The following is a 23,237-nucleotide window of genomic DNA, read 5'->3' on the forward strand; positions in this document are numbered from 1 at the left end:
GGCCTGTGCTGAGGTAGCAAGAGAAAATCCCTAAGCCTTTTCTTGGAGTCTGAGTACTCTTGGCCTTCCCAGTGGAAGTGTTCCCTCAAGGTATGCAAGGTTTCCCCAAATGAGTAATCCTCTGGGGGGGGGCAGAGGGAATGGACTCCTCTGCATCAGAATCTTCAAAAGGGGAGTAAGAATGTTCCTGTTCATCAGAGTGCTCTGAAATAATGAGGCCTGGTCAGAGGAGGGGGATTCTTCCTCCACTCTGGGCCTTTTGTCTTGGGGGGGGGGGGGGTTGAGAACCCCTGATAAGAGTAATTAAATCCTCAGCCATTTTAAGCATCTGCTTTTTAGGCATGGGGCCTGGAGAAGGGCCCTGTGTAGCTGGTCTCTTAGAATGCATGGCTGCTTTAGACTTGGTGAAAGCCTTGATAGAAAAAGAAGAGGAAGGTCTGAAGACACCTTGAGAGGAGGCAGACCTGTCTACATATTGAGTTTCACCACCAGGAGTGGCTTCGGTATCTGTAGTCGGGGTGTGGGCCGAGGAGCCTGCGACCTCGGGCACAGTAGACACCGCCAATGAAGTGTCGTCGGTAGGCAGGGGCTGCGTAGGCGCCTCACTGAGAACCAGACCACCTGTAGCCGGCTTTGGCATGGTGTCGGTAGTGGCCGCGGACCTCGTGTGTCGGTCCTTATCTTTGCATTTTTTAGACAAAACTGGAGTCGGAGTATCCGACGACATAATGTAGTTAAATTTTTTACCAAAATAGTGCTGGGTGAACTCCGCCCGACGCTTAATGGTGCGTTTGTTGAAGGTAGCACAAAAACGACAGACCGAGACGTCGCAGTCTGGGCCTAAGCAAGGAATGCAGAGGGAATGAAAATCCTTATGCGGTATTTGCTTCCCACATGAAATACAATTATTAACTTTGTCTGACATCGGTCTGAGGCAAGAAAAGTTTCCCCAACGGGGTACTTAGCTTTCAAGAAGACTTCGGTTGCAAAATTTTCGTAATTTCAGGAGCTGGTTGACCGGCACTTGCGAACTGCTTCTGCTTCGGGCACCGCGCGGCAAGAAAGACTGAAGAAAATGGCGTCAGCTGGTTCTTTTATACCCCTGTCGCACTGACGTCAGGGAAGAAGCGACGACAACCGACGCCGGACCTAGACTTTGTAATTCGGCCGACCAAGGACCCGCCTGACGGCAGGAGAACCCATATCTGTTATGACTGCAGCTGTATGCACGATGAACATCTGAAAATGCTATGAAGCCACAGAGAAAGGTAAACACTTCCTGCAGCTGGGGTGGATAGGAATGTACAGGTATGCATCTTTGATATCCAGGGACGCCATGTAGGTTTCCTATAAGGGGAAACAAGTTCTGAAGAGTTAACATGTAGAAGGTGAGTACCTTCAGGAAGGTGTTGAGATAAAGACCCAGAATGGGTGTTCAAGGACCATCTTTTCTGGACATTAGGAACATTCTGGAGTAGAAGCCTCTTCCTTTTTGGTCTTGAGGAACCACCTGAATTATCCCTTGTTTCAGCATATCTAGTAGTACCCCTGGAAAGGAAGGAAGTTGTTCTATTGGCAGTTGAGGAATTCTCCTGAAGGAAAGTAGGGAATCCCATACCAGAAAGTATCCTTTCTGAAAGAGAGAGAGAGAACCCAGGAGTCTTGAGTTATGCTTCCTTTCTTTGGTTCCGCCACCCTGTGGAAGTGGGAAAGAGGAAAGTGGGTGAGGTAGTTTGGGCAGTCACAGGGAACCAGACCTGTAAGGAAAGAGCCGTTTCTGAGACAAAGCTGTAGGGGAAGCCCTAGACTGCTGAGGCCTCCTATCACCCTTTTTTGTTTTAGGTGGAGGAGGGCGGGAGTTTCTATGTATAAAAATGGTTTAGCTGGATAATTCCTTTGAAACGTGGACACTGGGGAAACAAAGATGTGTTTCAATTCCTTACCCTTTTCTTGGAGAGACTTAAACAAGTTAGCTGCTGCAGGGCCAAAGAATGCAGAGTTGTCCAAAGATGCATTCATAAATTTAGCTTTAATATCACCTGGTAAGGAGATTCTCCTGGTTAAGACTCCAGCCATAAGACACAGCCAGAGGCAGCTGCTCTGGCAGATCCCTCTGCAGCATCACAGCTGCATTTGACGCATGGTGGGCTACTTGAGAGGAGGCTCCAATCAAGGGCACAGCCAAAGTCTTACACTCTGAATCAGGTAAATCAAAAATGACCTGAGAGCCGAGAGAGAAGGTCTAGGGCAAATTTAGTCACGTGTGTTTGGCAACTGATGGCTCTAAATGCCAAGGTGGCAGAAGTGTCCACTTTTCTGCCAGCCTTTCCAAGATCCTGGATCCTGTCCTTATCAGAAGGAAGGAGAGTAGCTGAAAGTAGTAACCTGGATGGTTTGTCTGAGGCCACTGAAACAACCAATGAGTCTGCTGAAGGACATCTGAACAGAAACTTGCAGTCCTCAGGTATGTTGTAAAATTGGTCAGGCTTCTTAGGGGCATGAGGCTGGGAATATGGGGTCTGAGAGGCAAAGGCATGTAGAAATGCAGGTAACAGAGGAGGAATAGCTGAAGGGCTAGAGGATTCCACCTGCAGAAGATCATAGTCTCTCTTCTGTACTTCAGATACCAGAGTGCTATCCCATTTGCAATGCTGGGGGAGGGGAGGGGCAAGACAAACACCTGAAGGAAGCCTATGGCCCCCATAAGGGCCTTGAAAAGGCCTTGAGTGAATTGTTCCCAATCGCTTTGAGGGTCTTTAGGAGGGGACAGGTGTTTTAGTCTTCTGCTTCTTTTTAAGATACACATCAGCAATATGTAATGTAGGAGGCCCAGACGTAGGCCTACATTCAATAATATCCGAGTGAATTTTCTCCTGCACAAGGATCTGCGGTATCCCCCTTGGGCCTTTGATAATCACAAGCCTCAGTTCACCCTGTACATCTGAGACAGATGCCTGCTCAGCCTCTGAGGACGTCCCTCCTATCAGATTCAAGGCGGCCTCAGTATCGAGCTTTGTCTGTGAATCGGGACCAGGAACAGTACTGATCTCTGGGCTCTCCTCTGCCTCAGAAGAGACATCCATGATAAGAGGCACAGCAGAAAGTTCAGGCCTCAGCTTTTTGGCCTTCTGCTTCATATCAGACTCAACCTTGGGCCCTAAGGATCCCTCCAGCACTCTTTTAGCTAGCAACTTTAAGTGCCGGTTCTCCAAGTATACAGCTAAAGAGGAAAGTCTACTCCTTAAGGTCTTTGGCACAAAGGCTGGCAAATGGGACAAGATTTATGGTTGTGGGTAGGTCTGAAGCGGAAACAACACTGGAGATGGCTACCCTTATGTGGAATTTGCCCACCACACTGGCATTTGCATTTTTTGTATGACATGAACCCTACCTCCTTCTTGGAGGATGGCCAAGCATAGAAAATAGTAAAGCAAAGGGGTTTGTAAAAGTCTTACAAAGCAGCAAGGAATGATATTCTTTTTCAGAATGTCATCCACTAATCCCCCTGCGAAGGCCATCTGAAAAGAACCTACCTTTGGAATGGGACATCCAGGATAGACTGTGTGAACTATTACTTTAAGGGAGGAGAGCTTCAGCCATGCTGCTTTGCACAGGCAAATGCCTGCTGGTAAAGTGCAGACAGAGTCAAAATTATAGACAGACACATGGCTGCCCAGTACAGAAGCCAAAGACAAGACCTTGCCTGAGCCCAGACTCAGGAAGTGACTGCCACTGGGAACACAAGGCAATTTTTCTCTTGAAAAATCTTCCAGCATGACCAACTAGTTGAGGGTGAAAGCACGATATTGACGAAGCTACCAAGGACAGAGAGATAGGCATCCTATGGTGTGCGGTCATTGCTTTATTAGCCTTTTAGTTGTGTTCAAGAGACCTCTGTGTCAAACCCTAGTATTTTTCCAAGCATAGAGGTAGGCCAGACATTTCTCCCCATAATGACAATGCTGGAGACAGCCAAACTGAATAGACATTTTCAGCACTGTTTTGTATTTTGCTCATCTCCCACAAGCTTTGCCACCTAAGCTGTTAAACAGAAAGCTTAATCTAGACAGGTTAGTGCATTGAGCAATCTGAGCTCCGAAGTGGCACAGTAGAAACCTCTTGCCCACCCCTCCAATGCTAGATGGCAGGGTAACAGAATATGGTAACTTTTGTGTTCCTTACTCACTCAAACAAATCACACAGCAGTCCAGTCCAGAATGCCTAGTCAGATTCTCATTCCTTGCAGCTACGTAAGTTTGTGAGGCACCAGCCTCCCTGGACTTTGGAAAAGCAGAATCCACATGCTTCTAGTCTCTGCATAAGCTATCCCCGATAACTGGAAGGTTCGTAGGTAGTTACTAGGCATTTAGTTCAGGAGACTCACTGGGAGTTAGTCCAATTTCATAACTGTCCCAAAGCACTGTCCTAGTGTGCATCTTACTCAGAGTCACACAGTAGGCAAATGCATGCAAAGGAAATCAAACCCTGGACAAGATGAAGTCTATTAACAGCTCACAGCCGTAATCCTCTGTGACACCTTCCAGACTGGTAGTGACGGACAACCGTTTAGGACCCCCCCCCCCCCAATAGCTTTTGCACGGTGTGACCACTCCTGTTGCAGCAATTATCAGTCAAAAGAGAGAACAGGAACTGCAGCCTTCACTAGTTGAAGGTAAGACCATGGTATTGAGGAAGCTACTGAGGACAGGCAACAGGCATTCCAGAGGGTGTGACCACAGCTGCCTACTTTTTTATTAGCCTTTTAATGGCATTCTGACAAAAGCCTGGGCTGTACAAGAGACCTCTCTGGCAAACTGTAATTTTTCCAGACACAGAGGTAGGGGAGAAACTTCTCCCCATAAAACTGGTGGCAGCCAAACTGAACTCCTGACACTTTCAGCAATGCTTCATATTTTGCTCATCTCCCATGAAGATGAAAAAGTGTCAATATCTAGGCTCTCTCTTAATTAGGAGGCCACAAGAACACTCAGAAGGCACAGGCACTTCAAAGATCAAACATTAGAACGTTCCATAACAAATATATTGACTGACAGCAGAATGGCAGAAAATAAAATGCAAACTCTGAATAGGTGCATCTGCTGTAGCAAGTAACCGGACATGTGCTCTTGAATTTAACAGCTTCAAAAATGTTGAACTGGAATGAAAGGATAAGGCCAATGACAGGTTCACCAAGAAGTATTCCCATTATAACTTTCTTCTGCTTCTTTATCTGCTTTAAAGGAAAATACAAAACTATGTCCTGCATTCACTGAAGGTCAGTAAAGCTATCACTATTTTCATCTTACCTTGATAAGCTTTCTTTATTTCTGATACATCATCTTCTGTTCCACTGTCTGTAATCTGTAAGCAAACAAAGCAAACAATTAAGACACTTGTACACCAACAGCAGATGAATGCCTTACTGTTATTTCACAGTCCTTCCAAATATGGGTTGCATAATTACCAAGCACTGTCAGTCTCCTGAAAAGTGGCTTATTTTGGTGAACTTTATGCAGAATACAAGAAAGCACATTTGTGTTGGGGAAAGTGCAGTTATGTAAGAACTTACCAAAACCACAGATGTCCTACCGATCACTGCTGCAGTATTCCAAACAGTTGAGATTTCATTGCTAATGTCCGGTTGGGGTAAACAAAAGCTTAAACCGAGGGAGATAAGAGCTTCCATACCTGGTGGGCTGTGGCTGCTCAAAAATGCAGTCTGTAATGGGTTAACATTCTGAAAGAGAGGATAATGTGAAGAGGCAAAGGCTGATTACGGAAACTAAAGAAATATGCCCAAAAACATAGTGGAGAAGTCCAGTAATGCAATGTTGGAGAATTATTTGGCTACAGTGAATGACAAGTTAAACGGGTATAAACGGGTATGAAAAATAACTTACTGAAAGGAAAAAAAAAAAGAAGAAAAAAAATGCATAGGGATATCAGAGATTCCAAATGCAATCAGGCATTCGTAATCTCAACCAATCAGTGTAAACAACATCGCCGTGTGAGGTTTCAACAGGAAGAAGCAACACCAACGGCCGTGTCTCCACGGTGGTGAGTGATTCCTAGTTTGTTACAGGGGACAGTGAGGAGGAAAATCATTTTCCAGGGTTACCGGAGGTGAGGAACCCGGACTATTTAAATGGGACTTTTCGGGAGCCTGGGAGAAACAATAAGAAGCGGTATACTAATAACAACTATAGACATGACTACCATGGAGAATATCACCCCAATTCTCAGACAATTAAGAGGCAAGTGGCTCTAGTATAAACTGTCAAGGGGACTATGTAGTAAATTTGTCAAATTGTGTTTTAACTGCAACTGATTTAGCAGTACTGAATAAGGGCTTAAAATTTATACCCATGGCTTTTCCAAGAGTTCATAAGTTAAAATGTGAAGTATTTAAATTTATTAGAAAACTGAATTTAAAAGTTTTTTGCCCAGAATGATTTATTTTATTTTATTTGCAGTTGGTTTACCAGGATAGTCCATTGGGCCAAAAGAACCCGTTTTCAATGGAGTCCTGGGGAGAAAAGCTCCAGTACAGACAAACAATGGGTACATACAAAATAACTACAATTAAAATTATACAGGTTGAGAGATAAAATATTTAAACATTAAAACATTTAAAACATATAAGCACACAGTTCAAAAACATTAAAAAGTATTTAAAGTATTACACTCTGATGAGGGAAAATAACAGGTAAATAAGTTGAGAACAGTAGGAGATATGTATATGGAGAAGTTGTTCAGAAAAGAATATAAAATTGCATTGTAAAGTAAATATTCTGAGAGAACATAAGCTTTGATAGGAAGAGTTATGTATCATAAGTGGGAGGGGGGCAGGGTGGCAAAGGTTTATGAGGGGAGGGAGCAAGAACAATCCCATTGGGACCGTAGGTGTGTATGAAGAGATTTTTTGAACATGTACGGTTAGTGGTGGTAATAATAGATGGTGGAAGTGAGTTCCAGAGACGGGCAAGGTTAAAAGCTAGTAAGTATTTGCCTGGGGGATGACATGGTTTATGTACTACTAATAGGTTTTGATTGTTGGACCTTAGGATTCTATTTGGTAGGTGCATTTTGAAGGCAGAAGACAGGGAGGGACAAAGAGAAGGGCTAAGAATGAGCTTGTGAGCAAAAGTCAGCTGTATATATATGAGTTGATTTGGTAATTTTAGTTTTGAAGAGAGGAACAGTGGTGAGTGGTGGACCTATGGCTGTTAATTTTATTATAGCAGGAGGAAAGCTGCTTTTTTAGAGAGGACTGGAGGTTAGTCAGTAATGGGGCCCCATAGAGAAGGGAGGGGATGAGAAAAGATGAAGCAAGTGTGATTTTGGAGGAGCTTGTAAGGTATTGGTTCTGACGGTAGAGCATACCTAGTTTTTGATGGGTCTTTTTAATATTTAGTTGTAGATGGGAGTTGTAGCTCAGGCGATTGTCAATTTGTACACCTAGTAGTTTAGTTTTGGACACTAGTTCTAGGGGTGATTTATTTAGGCTGGTAATTGAGAAGGAGTTTGTGTTGAAGGAGGTGGATTTGGAAGGGGTGAATACCATAAGTTTTGTTTTAGATGCATTGAGTGCTAAATGGTTTGTTTTCATCCATTGTTCAGTTATTGAAAAAGCTTCCTGAGTCAGTTTTAGGAGCAGTGAGGGGGAGGTGGCAGAGCAAATAATGGTGGAGTCATCTGCATATTGGATGATGTTTGCAAATGGGATAGATTTGGGAAAATCATTGATGAATATGTTGAAGAGGAGGGGACCAAGAATGGATCCTTGGGGAACTCCAGTTGGGGTACTGGCCTTCTTCCATATTACTGCTTGCTGTCTATTTGATAGGTAGCTAGAGAACCAATTAATGGAAGAGGGAGAGAGGTTAAGTTTAGACAGTTTGGTTAAGAGCAGATTGTGTGAGATGGTGTGAGGTCAAGTAATAGGGTAGAGACAATGTGGCCTGAATCTTAATGGTCTCAAGAAATGACAAGAGGGCAGTCATAGTGCTGTGATTTGGCCAAAACCATGTTGTGTAGGGTCAGCAGGTTGTTATCTAAGAGATGTGGCAAGAGTTGAAGGTGGATACACTTTTCCAGAAGTTTAGAAATAGGGGACAGAATGGGATGATGAATGCTTGCTTCCACAGTTGAGCCACAGAGCATTCCCGGATGGACCCCTTGCTTATGATCCTAATGGGGTAGGCCATTGCATCTGCGCCTATACTAAGAAAATAAGAGGGAATATTGTCAGGGCATTAGTGCAAGGCTTCAGTTTCTGAAGGAGTTTCTTGATAGTGGTAGTGGATGTAGGCTTTAATGAGAATAGGAAGGGTTGAGGAGAGAGAGTTTGAGGAGGTTACAGGAGGATGGCCAGTAAGAGTAGTAGAATAAAGTGAAGTAGAAGTGGGGATAGGGTTGTTTGGTGTGTATTAGATGGTGAGGTAGAGCATGGAAGGAGGAAGTGAGTTTGTTGATAGAATCGATAAAAAGGAGTTGAACTGAATAGCTAAATCCAAGTCTGGGATATTTGGGTTTGGGGTTGGGGTGTGTGGTTTGCTGGGGTTAAGAAGGGTGGAGATCCTTCCAGAATCTTTGAGGGTTAGTTTTATTATTGTTTTGGAGTGTGAAGAAGTATTTTTGTCTGTCAGAGATTATTGACTTTTTTACTTTGTTCCGAACGGTTTTGTAAGCAATATGTTGATCAGGTGATTCATTTTTCAGGTAGAGTTTATGGTTGATAGTGTGGTTTTGGTTAGCCAGGGGCTGAATTTGTTTATTCTTTTTGTTCTTAGAGGGGCTTGTGAATCAAGTATTCCTAAGAATGTAGAGTTAAAGTGGGCAACAGCTTCTTCAAGTGGCAGTGTTTTCAGATTGTTCCAATTAATTGCTTTGAGGGACTCTATGAAGACTGTTGGGTTGAAGCTTTGTCATTTCTGGTGAGTGATATAATTATTTGGAGATGCAGGAGAGTCGATGGGTGAAAGTAGGTAGATGATCACTAAGAGGGTCGTGACACTAGAATCCAGTCAAGGATGGTGCCACTGGAGGGTCTTTAGATGGGTGGGTTATGTTGGTGATTAACTGGGAAAAGTTATAAAGGTTAATGTTAAGAGGGTTGGTTGGAGATTGGATATTTACATCTCCTAAGATTATGGGTTGAAATATTGTCCCTGATGCTAGACAAATGTGTTTGTGCTTATTAATTTGTAGAGAGAGGAGTATTTCAGCATTATTAAATGTGGGATAGGTTTGTCATATGGGGTAACTAACAAGGAAGAGGAATAAAGAAGAGCAACTCCTCCGCCTTTCCTTTGGGTCCTATCTTTCTAATGATTGAGTAGCTGGGTGGAGTTATTTCAGAGTTGCTTATAGAGGGCTTTAACCAAGTTTCTGAAATAGATAGTATGTCAGGTTTGTTGTGCTTGAGCCATGCATGGAGGGTTGGGACTTTATTCACTATACTTTGTGAGTTTAGAGAAGTAAAGAATATAGGCTTGTGTGTGGAGAAAGAGGAGGAGGGCCAGGGTTGGGATGGATATCACCGGATAAAAGATTGTTGATGAGATGAAAGATTGGGTTCAAAAGATAGTTGAGTTGAGTAAGAAAGTGGTTTTGGTTAGCTGAGATGATCAAGGGGTATTTAGTTGTTATAGGGATATAATTTTTCTGAGAGGAGAAGACTTTGAAAGAGAAGGTGAGGAGCTGTGTTATTGGATAAAGATGGGGGGAGATGGTAGAGTGTGATTGTGAGGGGAGTTCAGATGATAGGTGGTGTGATAAAGTTGTGAGTGATAAGAAGTATGGGGTTGGGTGAGGTGATAAAGATATGATATTTTAAGAGAAAGTGATAGGAGGAAAAGGATGGCAGAAGGATTTAGAGGCATGTTGAAAAAGGATGTTTGGTAATATGTGTTGTAGTTGTATAATGTGTATTATAAGTTTATTGTGCAGGGGGATAAGAAAAAATGTAGCAAATGTGGAGTAGAAGGAGGAGTATTAGGAGAGAAGCTGGATGTGAATAAGGTAGGTAAGTGAGTGAGAGTTGTAGATATGAGATGCATCAGCTGTGGGTGTGGTCGTTAATTGGGTTACAGGCGATAGGGGTGTGTCTAAGGTGTTGATGGTTGATTGGTGGAGGGAGGATGTGGGTGTGGAAACTAGAAGGATATAGCTAGACGTACTGGGGGCGGGTGGGATTTGGGGGCAGGGTAGGGGAGCGGAGTGAGCCGAGGGCGAAAGGAGACGGAGAAAAAGAATCAGGAGAGGATCGAGTCAATCAGTGGAGCATAGGATACAAGAGAGTAAGTAGTAACAAGGTAAGCAAGGTTCCTGTATTTAAGAGGTAGAGGGGGCTAAAGTGTGGATGAATGAGGAAAGCAGAAAGTGAGTGAGGAACGAGTAGTGTATAATATAGAGGGGACGTCCTCTAGTGGCCTAGTACAGAGTTGCACTGGGTAAACTAGGAGGGTTTTGGGACTAGATAGGATGAAAGAGGAGGAGCAGGGAAGGAACACAGTTATGGATGGGAGAGAGGATGGAGAGGGAGAAATAAAAGTGTTTCAGGCTGCTGTGTGACCTGGTAGGGAGATAGCTGACAATATTATCAAGCAGGAGTTACAATGGTAGAATAAGTGGCAACAGAATGTACATACATTCACAGTGTCTTCTGGGAGACACTTTTCCAAATTCCAAAATAGGGATAGATGCAGCAGAGCAGTATATTTCTTAGGTAAAATGTGGATGGAGTAGGTGACCTTGGTTGAATGTGTATGTCCACCCAGGCGAGGTCCCAAGGGAAACTATAGGGTAAAACTGGAGATAGGAAGAGGTGAGATAAGTTAGTAACAGTTTAACAGTGATAATACCTAAATATGTAGTAGGCAGACAAGAGAGGGAGCCATAAGCATTATATAGTCAGTAAAACAAATAGTAATACAATATACAGGTCCTATAGCCTTATAGTAATTGAGTAAATCACATCAGAGCCCAAGAGGTCTGCCTAGCTATCAAAAATAAGTTAAATTATGCAATACATTATAAAAAGAGAGCAGTTCCGTCAGGAAGAATGGTACATAAAAACTCAGAAGACTCAAAAACAATTTAAGATCACTGAAACAATGTGGAGCATGCATATACAAAATCAAAACAGAATTGCAGCAGTGTATAAGATAATATAGTGACTGTTCAGCTGATTAAACCAGGCTATAGCTCTAATAATTCTGATAATTTTAGTAACAACAGTATTGAAAACAAATCTATAGTTAGTGATGACAGTTTCCACTCATGTGTTTCGGATTTTGAAATGAATGCATACTGTAAACTGTATACTGAAAGTGTAACATATAAGAGTGATTTCATGCCTCTTTGTAGGGATGACAGTATCCAGCAGTTTTCTTATACATTACAATTTGCAATGGAAAAGGAATGTGAGAAAATGAACAAGTTTAAACGGGATTTTAAATATAACCTGACTAAAGCGGAATGGTTAAGTTTGCAAAAATTAAGCCAAAATAGAAAACTTATTTTTAAACCATCTGACAAAGGAGGTAAATTAGTAATATTAAATTACATACAATATTTAAAAATGTGCTATACCCATCTAAAGAACAGAGATGTTTATACATTAGTAGGGATGGAGAGTTACTTAGAAGCAGTAGCCATGTATAAAGAGTTATTAATGAAGGGATTGAGATTTAAGTATTTTTCCCATGAGGATGTGCATAAAAGATTTGCAGTTAAGGAGAATTTGATGGCTTACTACTTCTGTGTTCTTAAAATTCACAAAGATATGGTGGATCCACTCGGACGTCCCATAGTCTCAGCATGTGGGTATTTCACACACAACTTAGCCTTATTCTTAAAATATGTTCTTCCTGGTCATGGATGTGGTTAGTCTGTACACCAGTACAGAACATGTCCATGGCCTGGAAGCTTTATTTTACTTTCTAAAGGATACCCCTAAGACGCATTATGTTTCAGAATTGGTTAATTTATGTTTAAGTTACAATATTTTTTAATTTAATGGAGAGCTATATAAGCAGTTAAAGGGAACTGCCATGGGGGCTGGTTTTGCCCTCATGTATGCCAATCTCTTTATGGGTATGTTTGAGAATAAATGCATCTATAGTAAAATCTTTTTTTAAAAAATATGTTCTACAATATTATAGATTCATTGATGACTTGATTTTTATATGTCATGGGGGTGGGATGAAGTAGAAGTTTTTCTTTAAGAAATACAAAATAATCATTATAATATTAAATTTGATGCAATTCAAAAAGGAACAAAAGTTCATTTTTTGTATATAGTATTAAAGGGATTTAAGAATAATAAAATGCATAGGTATACATAGAAATTTTGAGGAGAATAACCATATTTTATATGGTGATAGTTGTCACCCCCACACTATTAAATCTATCACCTGTGGGAGTTTTTAAGAATTAAAGAGGTTGTGCAGTGAGAAGCAGGAGTGTGATAGGGAAATAAATGAAGCAGTGAAATGTTTATGGATAGGGGTTATGATGCAAAGCTAGTGGAAGAAACTAAAGAAAAAGTAATTAAGGGCAAAAGGGTTTGGAAGAATTCAGGTGCACTTGAAAAACGCCTGAAAGGCAAAAGCTTATTTTTGTGACTAAATATACTGTTTTTTTCTGAAAAATGTATTCAATTAGTGAAATATTGGAATACCTTGGAAAAAAGTAGATATCTTGGAAAGAAGTAGATATCTTAAAAGAAAATAAAATGGATCCCCTATGTTTTCAAATACCAGGGGAAGAAGTCCACTGGGCCAGAACGTGCCCATTTTCAGTACAGGCCCGGGGAGAAAAGCTCCATAAGCAATGCAATACAATAAAGGTTACATATTGTTAAAGTGAAATACATGTATAAAATTCATACAGTCAGGAAATGCAAATGCATAAAATGTACATCATAAGACACAATTAAAGATAATAGAGAACACAGTTTACATGTATTTCCATTCAGTGCAGCACGTTTCAACTGTCTGTAATATTCTCTTGTGGAAGCTGCTGCTGTTGTAAGCACACTGTGCAAAATTTTGATAAGATCAATGGAAAAAAAATATTACTAAGGGTTTATATTCCTGTGATAGTACAGGAATAGTGTATGGACTGAGGTGTCCCTGTGGCAAGTAAAATAACCTTTGGGGATAGACTGAAAGAACACTTGAGAGATATCAGAAAAAACAGGGAGGAAAAGTCCAGTAGTTTGACATTTTAAGTAAGTACATAATGGTGAGAGAAAAGATTTGGAAGCAACAACTTTAGGACAAGTAAAGTCAGTTCAGGGTTTGGATATAAAGGGTAAATTATGGAGAATGGAGTCAGCCATGATCTTAAAGTTTAATACCTTAGTATTAGTAGGGTTAAATAGGGAATGGCATTGGAAATGCTTTCTTTAATTAGAGGCAGGATTAATTATATTTAATTATATTTAATTGAATTATTGCTTACTGAATAAAGGTATAAGGTAAAGAATGAACAGAAGTATACTCTGTAAAGGCTGTTAAGCCGAGGCACTACAGAGGATTATTGTTTGTGTGCTGCTATAAGGTGCTTGTTTCATTTAGAGTGTAATTTTACATCAAGGCAGAGAAATGTGGTGAATTTTTATCCATTGAACTTCATATCGTGACTTGTTGGACTTTTTTTTAATAAAAAATACTAAAGGTAATCACTGACCGTTCTTCTTTGGACTGTGGTTGTACATTTGTTCAATTTTGGATTGGTGGTTATACAAAGCTTAAACTTTCCCTGGAGCTCAAGTCCAACATACGACCTCAGCTCACAAGCATAGGGGTAAACAGACGGATGTATGAAAGTAAACTGTTAGACTATCTCCAAGCCAGCAGCCTGAACACATCTGAGAGGCAAGTGATCAGTCATGAGGCAAAGGAGGAGATGAGAAGAACCTCCTCTGTCCTAGAGTTTGCCAGAAAAGGGCAGGAGTAACGGAGAAGAGAAGCCAATACCAGAAAGGGGAAAGGAGGATGGGAAGGAATATTACAACATTGACCAATAACATATCTACTGTTATTGTAAGATGTTATACAACTGTACTGTGTCCTGACTAAAATTACTGTTGCAGCATTACAAACAGATGGGTGATTTACAGACTTTAAGGGAACAGAAAAGGAGGATAGTTGAGAACAGTGAAAACTGGTAAAAAGTCCAGAAAGGACTGGCCTAGTGAAGGTAGCCCTAGATTTTGAAAAAGCATCTGCTCTGTAGTGTTTATTGAAAGTCTGCACAAAAGACAAGGTGTAAGTTTCTAGGATTGTCCTGGTATTTACCCTTTGTAGAAGGCACCAAAGGAGGCCACTGCTCTAGTAGAGCGAGCCCATGAACAGCAGGGCAGGGATTTGGCATGGTGTGAGTAACAAAAGGACATGGAATTAAAAATCCAGCTTGAATTTTTTTTTTTTTTTTTTTTTATAGATACCATCTGACCAACTCTGGAGTCCATGAAAGAGACAAACAGTTGATCTTACTTAGGAATAGGCTTATTCTTTTCCAAATAAAATCTCAGTTGTCTGTGTAACCCACAGAACAAGGGTGAAAGTGGGCAGATTGATGGCCTGGTTGAGAAAAAAATCAGTTGTGTAAGAACTTACCACAACGATAGATGTCCTTCTCTTCTCTATTGCAGTATTCTTTACATGAGGGAGTTGCCTGCCAAGACGACCAGACGTCGGTCAGTATATCAAAGTCTTTTACTACTGCAGGATGCACAGTACATCTGACGTAGGTTACTATCGGACGTAGGCCCTAAGAGAGAAGTACGCATGCAACATCCTCAGAACTGAAGCCCCAGGTGGAAAGAAAGTCCAAGGGAAAGAGGATCAATGCATCCAAGAACACAAGGAAATGGGGGAGGAGGGGAGAGAGAATACTACAACGGAGAAGAGAAGATCTATCGTCATGGTAAGTTCTTACACAACTAATCTATGCCATTCTATTCATCTGTTGCAGTATTCTTTACATGAGGGAGCATATCAAACCTCATGTAGAGAGGGAGGTGGAGGTGGAAGTAGTAGTTTCCAGGAAACCATGAAGAATGGCCCTGGCAAACACTGCCTTGGCATGGATCAGGAGATAGAATTTAGCTTAATGTTTGGTGAAGGTGTGGACAGATGTCCAGGTAGCTGCTTCTAGAACGGGGTGAGTGTCCAGCCCTTTGAAGAAAGCCCCCAAGGAAGATACTGCCATTGTTGAGAGAGATCTGATTGTGCCAGGATGAGCTTTAACATGGTGGGCATAGCAGAAAGAAATGGATTTGGAGATCCAGTTAGAGATGTTCTGTTTGGACACAGGCAGTCCCAGACCTCTGGAGTAAAATGACACAGTTGGTCTGATTTTCTAAAAGGTCTGGTCTTCTGCAGAAAAAAACAACTTAAGTTGTTTATGTACATCAAGTGTGTGTAGAAGCCTCTCACTATTGTTTTGGGGAGGGGGGAAAAAGGTAGGTAGATGAATGGCCTGGTTTAAGAATAATTCATTAACTACCTTTGGCATGAATGAAGGGTTAGTGCGAAGGGAAACCCTGTACTTTTGGAAGTTCAAGAAAGGAAGAGAAACCATTAATGCTTGTAGTTCTGAAACTCACCTGGCGCAGGTAATAGCCACCAGGAGAACAGTTTTCCAGGTACACTGTCAGGGAGCTAGAAGAAGCTGGCTTGAAGGGCACTTGCATCAGTTTCTCTAACCCAAAGTTTAGATCCAGGAGTGGGGTACAGGTCTCCTGGGAAGTCTAATGTGTAGGATGCCTTTAAGAAATAGTTTGGCCTCAAATCTGGAAGCTAGAGGAGAGGAAAGAGGCAGACAGGCATATACAGCTGACAAATATGCTTTTATAGAGAAGTAAGCTAAGCCTGCATTAAGCAATTTACATAAGATATGACAGAACCAATGGGGGAATCCACCAAAAGCGGGTTCAGGTTTCTAGCAAGACATCAAAGGGAAATCTCTTTCTAGTATTGTGATTCCTGGCCTCCTGCAGAACTTGCAGCATGTCCTATGAGTAAAGGTGTCTGAAAGGAATCGGTGGCTCTATTACCCACTGGGTCAATTGAAAAGTTTCCAGTTGTGAGTAGATGCGGGAGCCCTTGTTCTGTGCAAGTAAGTCCACTCTGAGTTAACTTGTGAGGATTGCCATTGTTTAGATGTAGAAGGGGGAAACCAGTGGGGTCTTGGCCAATAGGGAGTCACCAGCATGACTTTTTTCCTGTTGTGAATTTTCAGCAGGACTTTTGGAATGAGTGGTAGGGGAGGGTATGCATACAGAAACTTCCCCTTCCAAGAGATTGAATTTCCATGCTTGAGGATGTGGCTTTCTGGCACAGAATTTTGGAAGTTATTTGTTCAGAGGGGAAGCAAACAAGTCTATTTGTGGAACATCCCAATGGTGGACAATGTCCAGGAACACATCCCTGTGAAGCATCCATTCGTGGACCTGTGTTCCGGATCTGCTCAGTGTGTCTGCCACAGAATTCTGATTGGAAGGGATGTATACCGCTTGAAGAGAAATCTTGAGTTGGCAAGCTAGTTCCAAAACCTGTAAGGCTAGTCTGCAAAGGAGGTAGGATCTTGTCCCCTCCTGCTTGTTTAGGTACTGCAGGACAGTCATATTGCCTGTGCAAATAAGCAACCTTCCCGGCCTTAGAAGGTTTTGGAAGGACTGTAGGGCAAAGATCAGTGCCTTCTCCTTTACATTTATGCATTCTTTCCTCTTAGAGAATGTCCACTGACTTTGAACTGTGCAAGTGTCCAGAACTGCTCCCCAACCTGTATCTCAGGCTTCTGTGTACAGGTCTTGAGTTGAATGGGAAGTCCTGGGTTTATGGACAACTGTGTTATCCACCACTGAAGCTGCTTCTTGAGGCAGGGTAGTAGTGGGATTGGAAATTCAGAACCCATTGGAATTTCCTCACATGTAGCCTTGCCAGGGGAAGCATAGGGATAGTAGAGGCAATCAGTCCCAAGATCCATAGAAACTGTTTTGCAGACAGGAGTTGGAGGATCTCCAAAAATTAGGGAGATCTCCTGAGCCTTCGGGGGGGGGGGGGTCAGACACCATCATTTTGTTGGCTTGGAATCTGCAACCCACAAAAAAATGGTCCTGTGATGGGATAAGAGAAGATTTTTCGAAGTTGATAGCAAATCCCAGGCTTTGCAAAACGGCTACAGCCAAGAGGAGATTGTTGTTCAGTTCCACTGGAGATTTGGCTTGGCTTGAAACAGAAGGTCGTTTAGGCAGGGGAAGATCTGAATGCCTTGGAGTCTGCAGAAGGTGACCACTGGAGCTAGGCATTTTGTGAAGACTCGTGGGACAGCGGAGAGTCCAGAAGGCAAGGCAGAGAACTGAAAATGCCAGGAGCCCACAGAGAAGTGTAGGAATTCCCTGTATTTTGGGATGAATGGGTATATGGAGGTAAGCATCCTTGATGTCTATGGATGCTAGGAAGGCCTGAGGGAGGATAAGGGGGAAGAGGGTCTGGAGAGTAAGCATTTTTAAACAGGGTAACTTCAGAAAGTTGTTGAGATAAGACAGATCTAGGATGGGTCTCCAAGGTCCTTCCCTCCAGAGAACCAGAAACTTGCTTGAATAGAAACCTTTTCCTTTCTGAGCAAAAAACACAGGCTGGATTGTGCCCTGTTCTAGCAAGTTTTGCAGAACTGGAGGGAAAAGAAGTTACTGTTTTTTGGAGGTTGAGCGATATCTATGAAGGGAGGTACTGTGTGCCAGACCATGAAGTATCCATTCTTCATGATGCTGAGGACTCAAGAGTTTTGAGTGATGGATTCCCAGGCTGGAAGGATAGGGTAAGGCATAGGGAGAGGGGAGGGGTGCCAAGATTGTCTGAGGAGTCAGCAGGAAGAGCCCGTCCTATCAGGAAAGGGCTGGGTAGCCAACTGTGGAGTGGAAGAAGAGGAAAACTGATGAGTTTTCTTAGCCCCATTTGGGGGGTATTATATGGGGGCCCCAGAAAGTACAGTTTTGTACCTACCATAAATGTAGATGTTCGAGTGTTCACCCTGCTGCAGTCATCACACTAGGGTTATCCTGTCGTCAGGCGGTGCCGCAGTCGGCCGGATTTCCAAAGTCTTGGTCCGACGTCGGTTGCTGTCGACTCATCCCTGACGTCAGTCCGCCAGGGGTACATATATTGCAACCAACGCCATTTTCTTCAGTTTTTCTTGATCCAGATGTCAGGTGCCCCCAAAAAGGTGATCAAAATTAGTACCAAATGGTGTGAACACTGTACAAACACAAAATCCCTTCAGCTATAAGCAAATACATCAGTAAGGTATAGCAGAGATTTAGCAAAAAGATCAGAGGGGTTGGAGGGAGGGTAACCTGGACTGCAGCAGGGTGAACACTCTAACATCTACATTTATGGTAGGTACAAAACTGTACTATGTTCATCGTGTTACCCTGCTGCAGTCATCACACTCGGGTTGAGTCCCAAAGCTAAGGCAGGGTGGAGGTATCATAGAGGGTTAGTGGAGGCAATGAGGCCCTGCAGAACTGCAGTGGTGAAGCCTGCCCTGCACTTAGAATAAAGAGGTAGGTGATAGTGTTTGGTGAAGGTGCGTACTGAACTCCAAGTTGCAGCTTCTACAATTTCCTTGGTAGGGACCCCTCTGAGAAAGGCTGTAGAGGTAGCTGTTGCCCTGGTAGAGTGGGATCTAATGGTAGTAGGAACTGGTTTCCCATGATGGGTATAACAGAACCGTATGCAATGGCCTATCCATTTAGAAATGGTTTGTTTGGATATAGCCCTCCCTTGAGAAGCTGTAGCATAGGATACAAAGAGCTGGTCAGTTTTTCTGAAAGCCTTAGTTTTGTCCAAGTAGTAACGAAGCTGCCTGTGAATGTCCAAGGAATGCAAGAGTCTCTCACCTTTGTTCTGTGGATTGGGAAAGAAGGTGGGTAGATGGATGGTTTGATTTAAAGCTACACTGGAAACCACCTTAGGCATGAAGGAAGGATTAGTTCGTAGAGAAACTCTGTCTAGATGGAAAATGAGGAAAGGTTCCACTGCCATTAGTGCCTGTAATTCTGAGACTCTCCTAGTAGAAGTTATTGCCAGGAGCAGGGCAGTCTTCCAAGACAGGAACTGAAGGTCTGCAGAGAAAGCTGGTTCAAAGGGAGGTAACGTTAGTTTTTCCAGAACAAAGTTGAGGTCCCATGTTGGTGTAGGAGCTCTTCTAGGTGGTCTAATGTTTTTTGCCCCTCTGAGGAACTGCTTTAGAAGAGGATGTGAAAATAAAGGTGGATTTGTGTCGTAGTGAGCTGAAATAGCTGAAGCATGGATTTTAATAGAGGAGAAGGAAAGTCCTTTGTGCAACATCTCTGCTAAATACTGCAGAATGTGAGGCATATGAGGCTGAGTTGTGTCTTGGCCTTTAGCTTGGTTCCAGGCAGAAAACCGTTTCCATTTGTCCGAGTAAGCCTTCCTGGTGCTTGGCCTCCTGGCTTCCAGAATAACATCCAGAACTGCTTGTGAAAGAGGGGCTGGTTGGATGTTTAAAAGATTCGCCATGCAGCCACGTTTAAGGTTTTTAGCTGGCTGTGTAGAATCTGTTTGTTTTGCTGCGTGAGCAAATGAGGTATTTGAGGCAATATCCATGGTGGGCTGTGAGCCATATTCTTTAATAGCGGGTACCAGTGCTGGCGTGGCCAGTCTGGGGCTATGAGAATCAGTCGAGGTTTCTCCTTTTTGACCTTCAAAAGAACCTTTGTGAGAAGAGGTAATGGAGGAAAGGCATATGCTGTCAGGTTTTTCCAACTGAAGGAGACAGCGTCCACTTTCCAAGCTTGATGGTGGAATGTCCTTGTACAAAATTTTGTCAGTTGGTAGTTTTGAGGACTGGCAAACAGGTCTATATTTGGTAGGCCCCATTTTTGAAATATCATTGTAAATATTTGTGGGTCTAGCTTCCACTCGTGGGGATCTTTGATGTTTCTGCTTAGGTCGTCTGCCAATGTGTTTTTCTGTCCTGGCAGGAATTGAGCTTGTAGCTGGACTTGGTAGGCCAAAGCTGTGTTCCATAAGATTATTGCTTGCCTGCAAAGAGGGTAGGAATGTGTGCCCCCTTGTTTGTTTATGTACCACATTACTGTGGTGTTGTCCGTCTTTATTGCAAGTTGTCCTGGATGTAGAAGATCCTTGAAGGCTGGCAAGAGCTTTCTGTACAGCTAGCATCTCTTTTTGATTTATGTGCAGTTTTCTTTGTTCTGCAGTCCATAGGCCTTGAATGCATTGCCCTGCCATATGTGCCCCCCAGGCATAGTCTGACGTGTCTGTTGTGATAGTTTGCATGGTTGGGGGCAAGGTGAAAGGCTGACCCTTGTTGAGGTGACATGCCTGTGCCCACCATAGAAATTCCTGTTGAAGGCAGGCAATGAGAAATATCACTGTGTCCAAGCTGTGGCTGTGTTGAGACCATACACTTTTTAGGTAACACTGTAATTTCCTCATATGCAGTTTTGCAAATGGTATTATCAGAATGCAAGATGCCATGAAGCCCAAAGCCTGCAGAATTTTTCTTGCAGTTAATTGGGTCTTTGTTGCCATTGTCTTGAAATATTGAGTCAGTTGTAGTTGCTTGTCTGGTGTAAGATAAGCCTTCTGGGCTGCTGTATCCAAGCTGGCACCCAGGAATGTCATTTTTTGTGAGGGTACTAGTTTTGACTTCTTTTCGTTTACTGTGTACCCCAGACAATTTAGTAGATGCTTCACAAAAGCCAGATGATGTAAGAGAATGTCTTTTATTTCTGCTTGGATGAGGCAGTCGTCCAGGTATGGATATATTTGAATTCCTCTGTCTGCAGTATGCAATTACTGGTGCCAGGCATTTTGTGAAGACTCTGGGAGCAGTAGATTAGCCAAAGGGCAGTACAGAGAATTGGTAATGGGTTGAACCTGCAATGAAACGGAGGTATCTTCTGCAACTTTGTCTGATAGGGACATGCAGGTATGCCTCCTTGAGGTCCAACGTTACCAGCCATGCTTCCTTGCCCAACATGGGAAGTAGCTGCTGTAGTGTTAGCATCTTGAATTTTGGGACTTGTAGGTAAGTGTTTAGAATTGAAAGATCCAGAATTGGTCTCCAAGCATTGTCCTTTCTGGGTACTAGAAAGAGCCTTGAGTAAAATCCTTGGCCTTGCTCTTGAATCGGTACCCGTTGAATGGCTCTCATGGCCATGAGAGCTGTAATTTGTTTTTGAGCCTCTGCCCTTTGATTTAGTGGCAGGTTTGGCATTCCTCTTTTCATTGGCAAGGTGTGAAAGTGGAATCTGTATCCTCGTAAAATTATGTCTAGGACCCATTTGTCCTTTGTGACCATGTGCCAGTTGTCTGCAAAAAGTGCTAGTTTTCCCCCCAAGGGGGCTAACAAAAGAGCTTTGTTTGGCCAGCTGAGGTGCAAGTCATTGAGTTTGCCTTCTGGTGGGTTGAGACCTGTCTTCTCCTCCTTTCTGAGTTGGAGTTCCCCATTGGCGAGGTTTATACTGGGCTTGTGGTTGTCCTCTGCCCCTTGGGTGCTTGTATTTACCCCTCTGAGGTCTGTCAGTGGCTGGAAAGGACCAATTTTTTGTTGGCCAGTTTCTGCTGAAGCGAGGGGGTTGTACCTGTAGGAAATCTTTGACTGTCTGCATTGATTTCGCCTTATCGTCCATTTTCTTTAGCACTTCTTCTGCTTTAACTCCAAAAAGAACATCCTGCTGTAAGGGTGCATTCAGTAGTTTTGCTTTGACATGATCAGGTAGACTTTTGTTCCTTTAACCAGGCATGCCTACGTATAACTGATCCAGTGACAGCTGCTCTGCAGGAGGCCTCCAAAGAATCAAACCCACATTGTAAGGTATGTTTGCCCACCTGTTCGGTGGCGTGCAACAAATCCTGTACTTCTTTCAATTCAGATTGTTGGGGAAGGGAGGTTATCTTTTGTTTTAACTGAGAGATTAGAAACTGCTGATACTTGAGCATATGAAATTGACAATTTAGTGCTCTCATAGCTAATGTGGCTGAGGTGTAAACCTTTTCCCCCACCTGTCTAGTGCTCTTGAGTCCCTCTCAGAAGGTACTGGGTTTTTAGCCATGGAAGCCTTAGCCCCCTTGGGACCCTGGGAGATAGTCTCTGGGTCAGCTACTGGGCTTTTGTAAAGAAATTTGTGGGAATCAGGTACTCTGTAGTATCTGTCAGGCTTAGCTGGAGCAGGAGGTAGAGAGTCTGGGTTGAAACTGGATTCTAAATAGACATCATCCACAATATCCAAAAAGTACAGTTTTGTACCTACCATAAATGTAGATGTTCGAGTGCTAATACAGCTGCAGTCATAACAGATGGGTTTTCCTGCCGTCAGGCGGGTCCTCGGTCGGCAGAATTCCAAAGTCTAGGTCCAGCGTCGGTTGTCATCGCTTCCTCCCTGACGTCAGTGCGACAGGGGTATAAAAAGATCCAGCCGACGCCATTTTCTTCAGTTTTTCTTGCCCCAGATGTCAGGTGCCCCCAGAAGGAAGGCAATACATACATTTATGTAATAATGCAATGCAATATAATCAAAAAACAGTAGTTGCAAGCAAATACACCATAAAAGAATACCCCTAGAGGGGAAGGAGGGAGGGAAACATCTACATTTATGGTAGGTACAAAACTGTACTATGGTCATCGTGCATACAGCTGCAGTCATAACAGATGGGTAGAATCCCAAAGCTTAAAAAAAAAGGGTGGTAGGCACTAGGTGGAACTAGGAGGAGCCAGGATGCCCTGCAAGACTGCAGTGGCAAAGCCTGCTCTAGATTTGGAGTATAGTGGTAGGTGATGGTGCTTGGAGAAGGTATGTACGGAACTCCAAGTGGCTGCTTCCAAAATATCTTTGGTAGGAACCCCCTGAGGAAAGCTGCAGAGGTAGCTGTGGCCCTTGTGGAGTGAGATCTGATGCCTGCAGGTACAGATTTACCATGAAGAGAGTAACAAAAGCGTATGCAGTGGGCTATCCACTTTGAGATTGTCTGTTTGGAAATAGGCTTCCCTTGAGCTCCTGCAGCATAGGACACAAAGAGTTGCTCTGATTTTCTGAAAGGCTTTGTTCTGTCCAAATAATAACGCAGCTGTCTGTGAATGTCCAAGGAATGTAGCAGTCTATCCCCTTTGTTTTGAGGATTAGGGTAGAAGGTAGGTAAGTGGATAGCCTGATTCAAGGCTACCCTGGA

The 23,237-nt window shown here is 42.9% G+C and overlaps 1 protein-coding gene across 1 annotated transcript in view; it reads right to left on the reverse strand.

Moving 5' to 3' along the window:
• MORC2 (MORC family CW-type zinc finger 2) overlaps positions 1-23,237 on the reverse strand; it is a 1,452,408-nt gene that overhangs the window by 152,580 nt on the left and 1,276,591 nt on the right. Inside the window, exon 21 of the mRNA XM_044068246.1 lies at positions 5,307-5,361. Coding sequence (XP_043924181.1) covers positions 5,307-5,361 — 55 coding nt within the window. The remainder of the gene's footprint in view (positions 1-5,306; positions 5,362-23,237) is intronic.

Source organism: Protopterus annectens, chromosome 4.part0, assembly GCF_019279795.1.
Source record: "Protopterus annectens isolate FY-2018-M chromosome 4.part0, PAN1.0, whole genome shotgun sequence".
Lineage (NCBI taxonomy): Eukaryota > Metazoa > Chordata > Ceratodontiformes > Protopteridae > Protopterus > Protopterus annectens.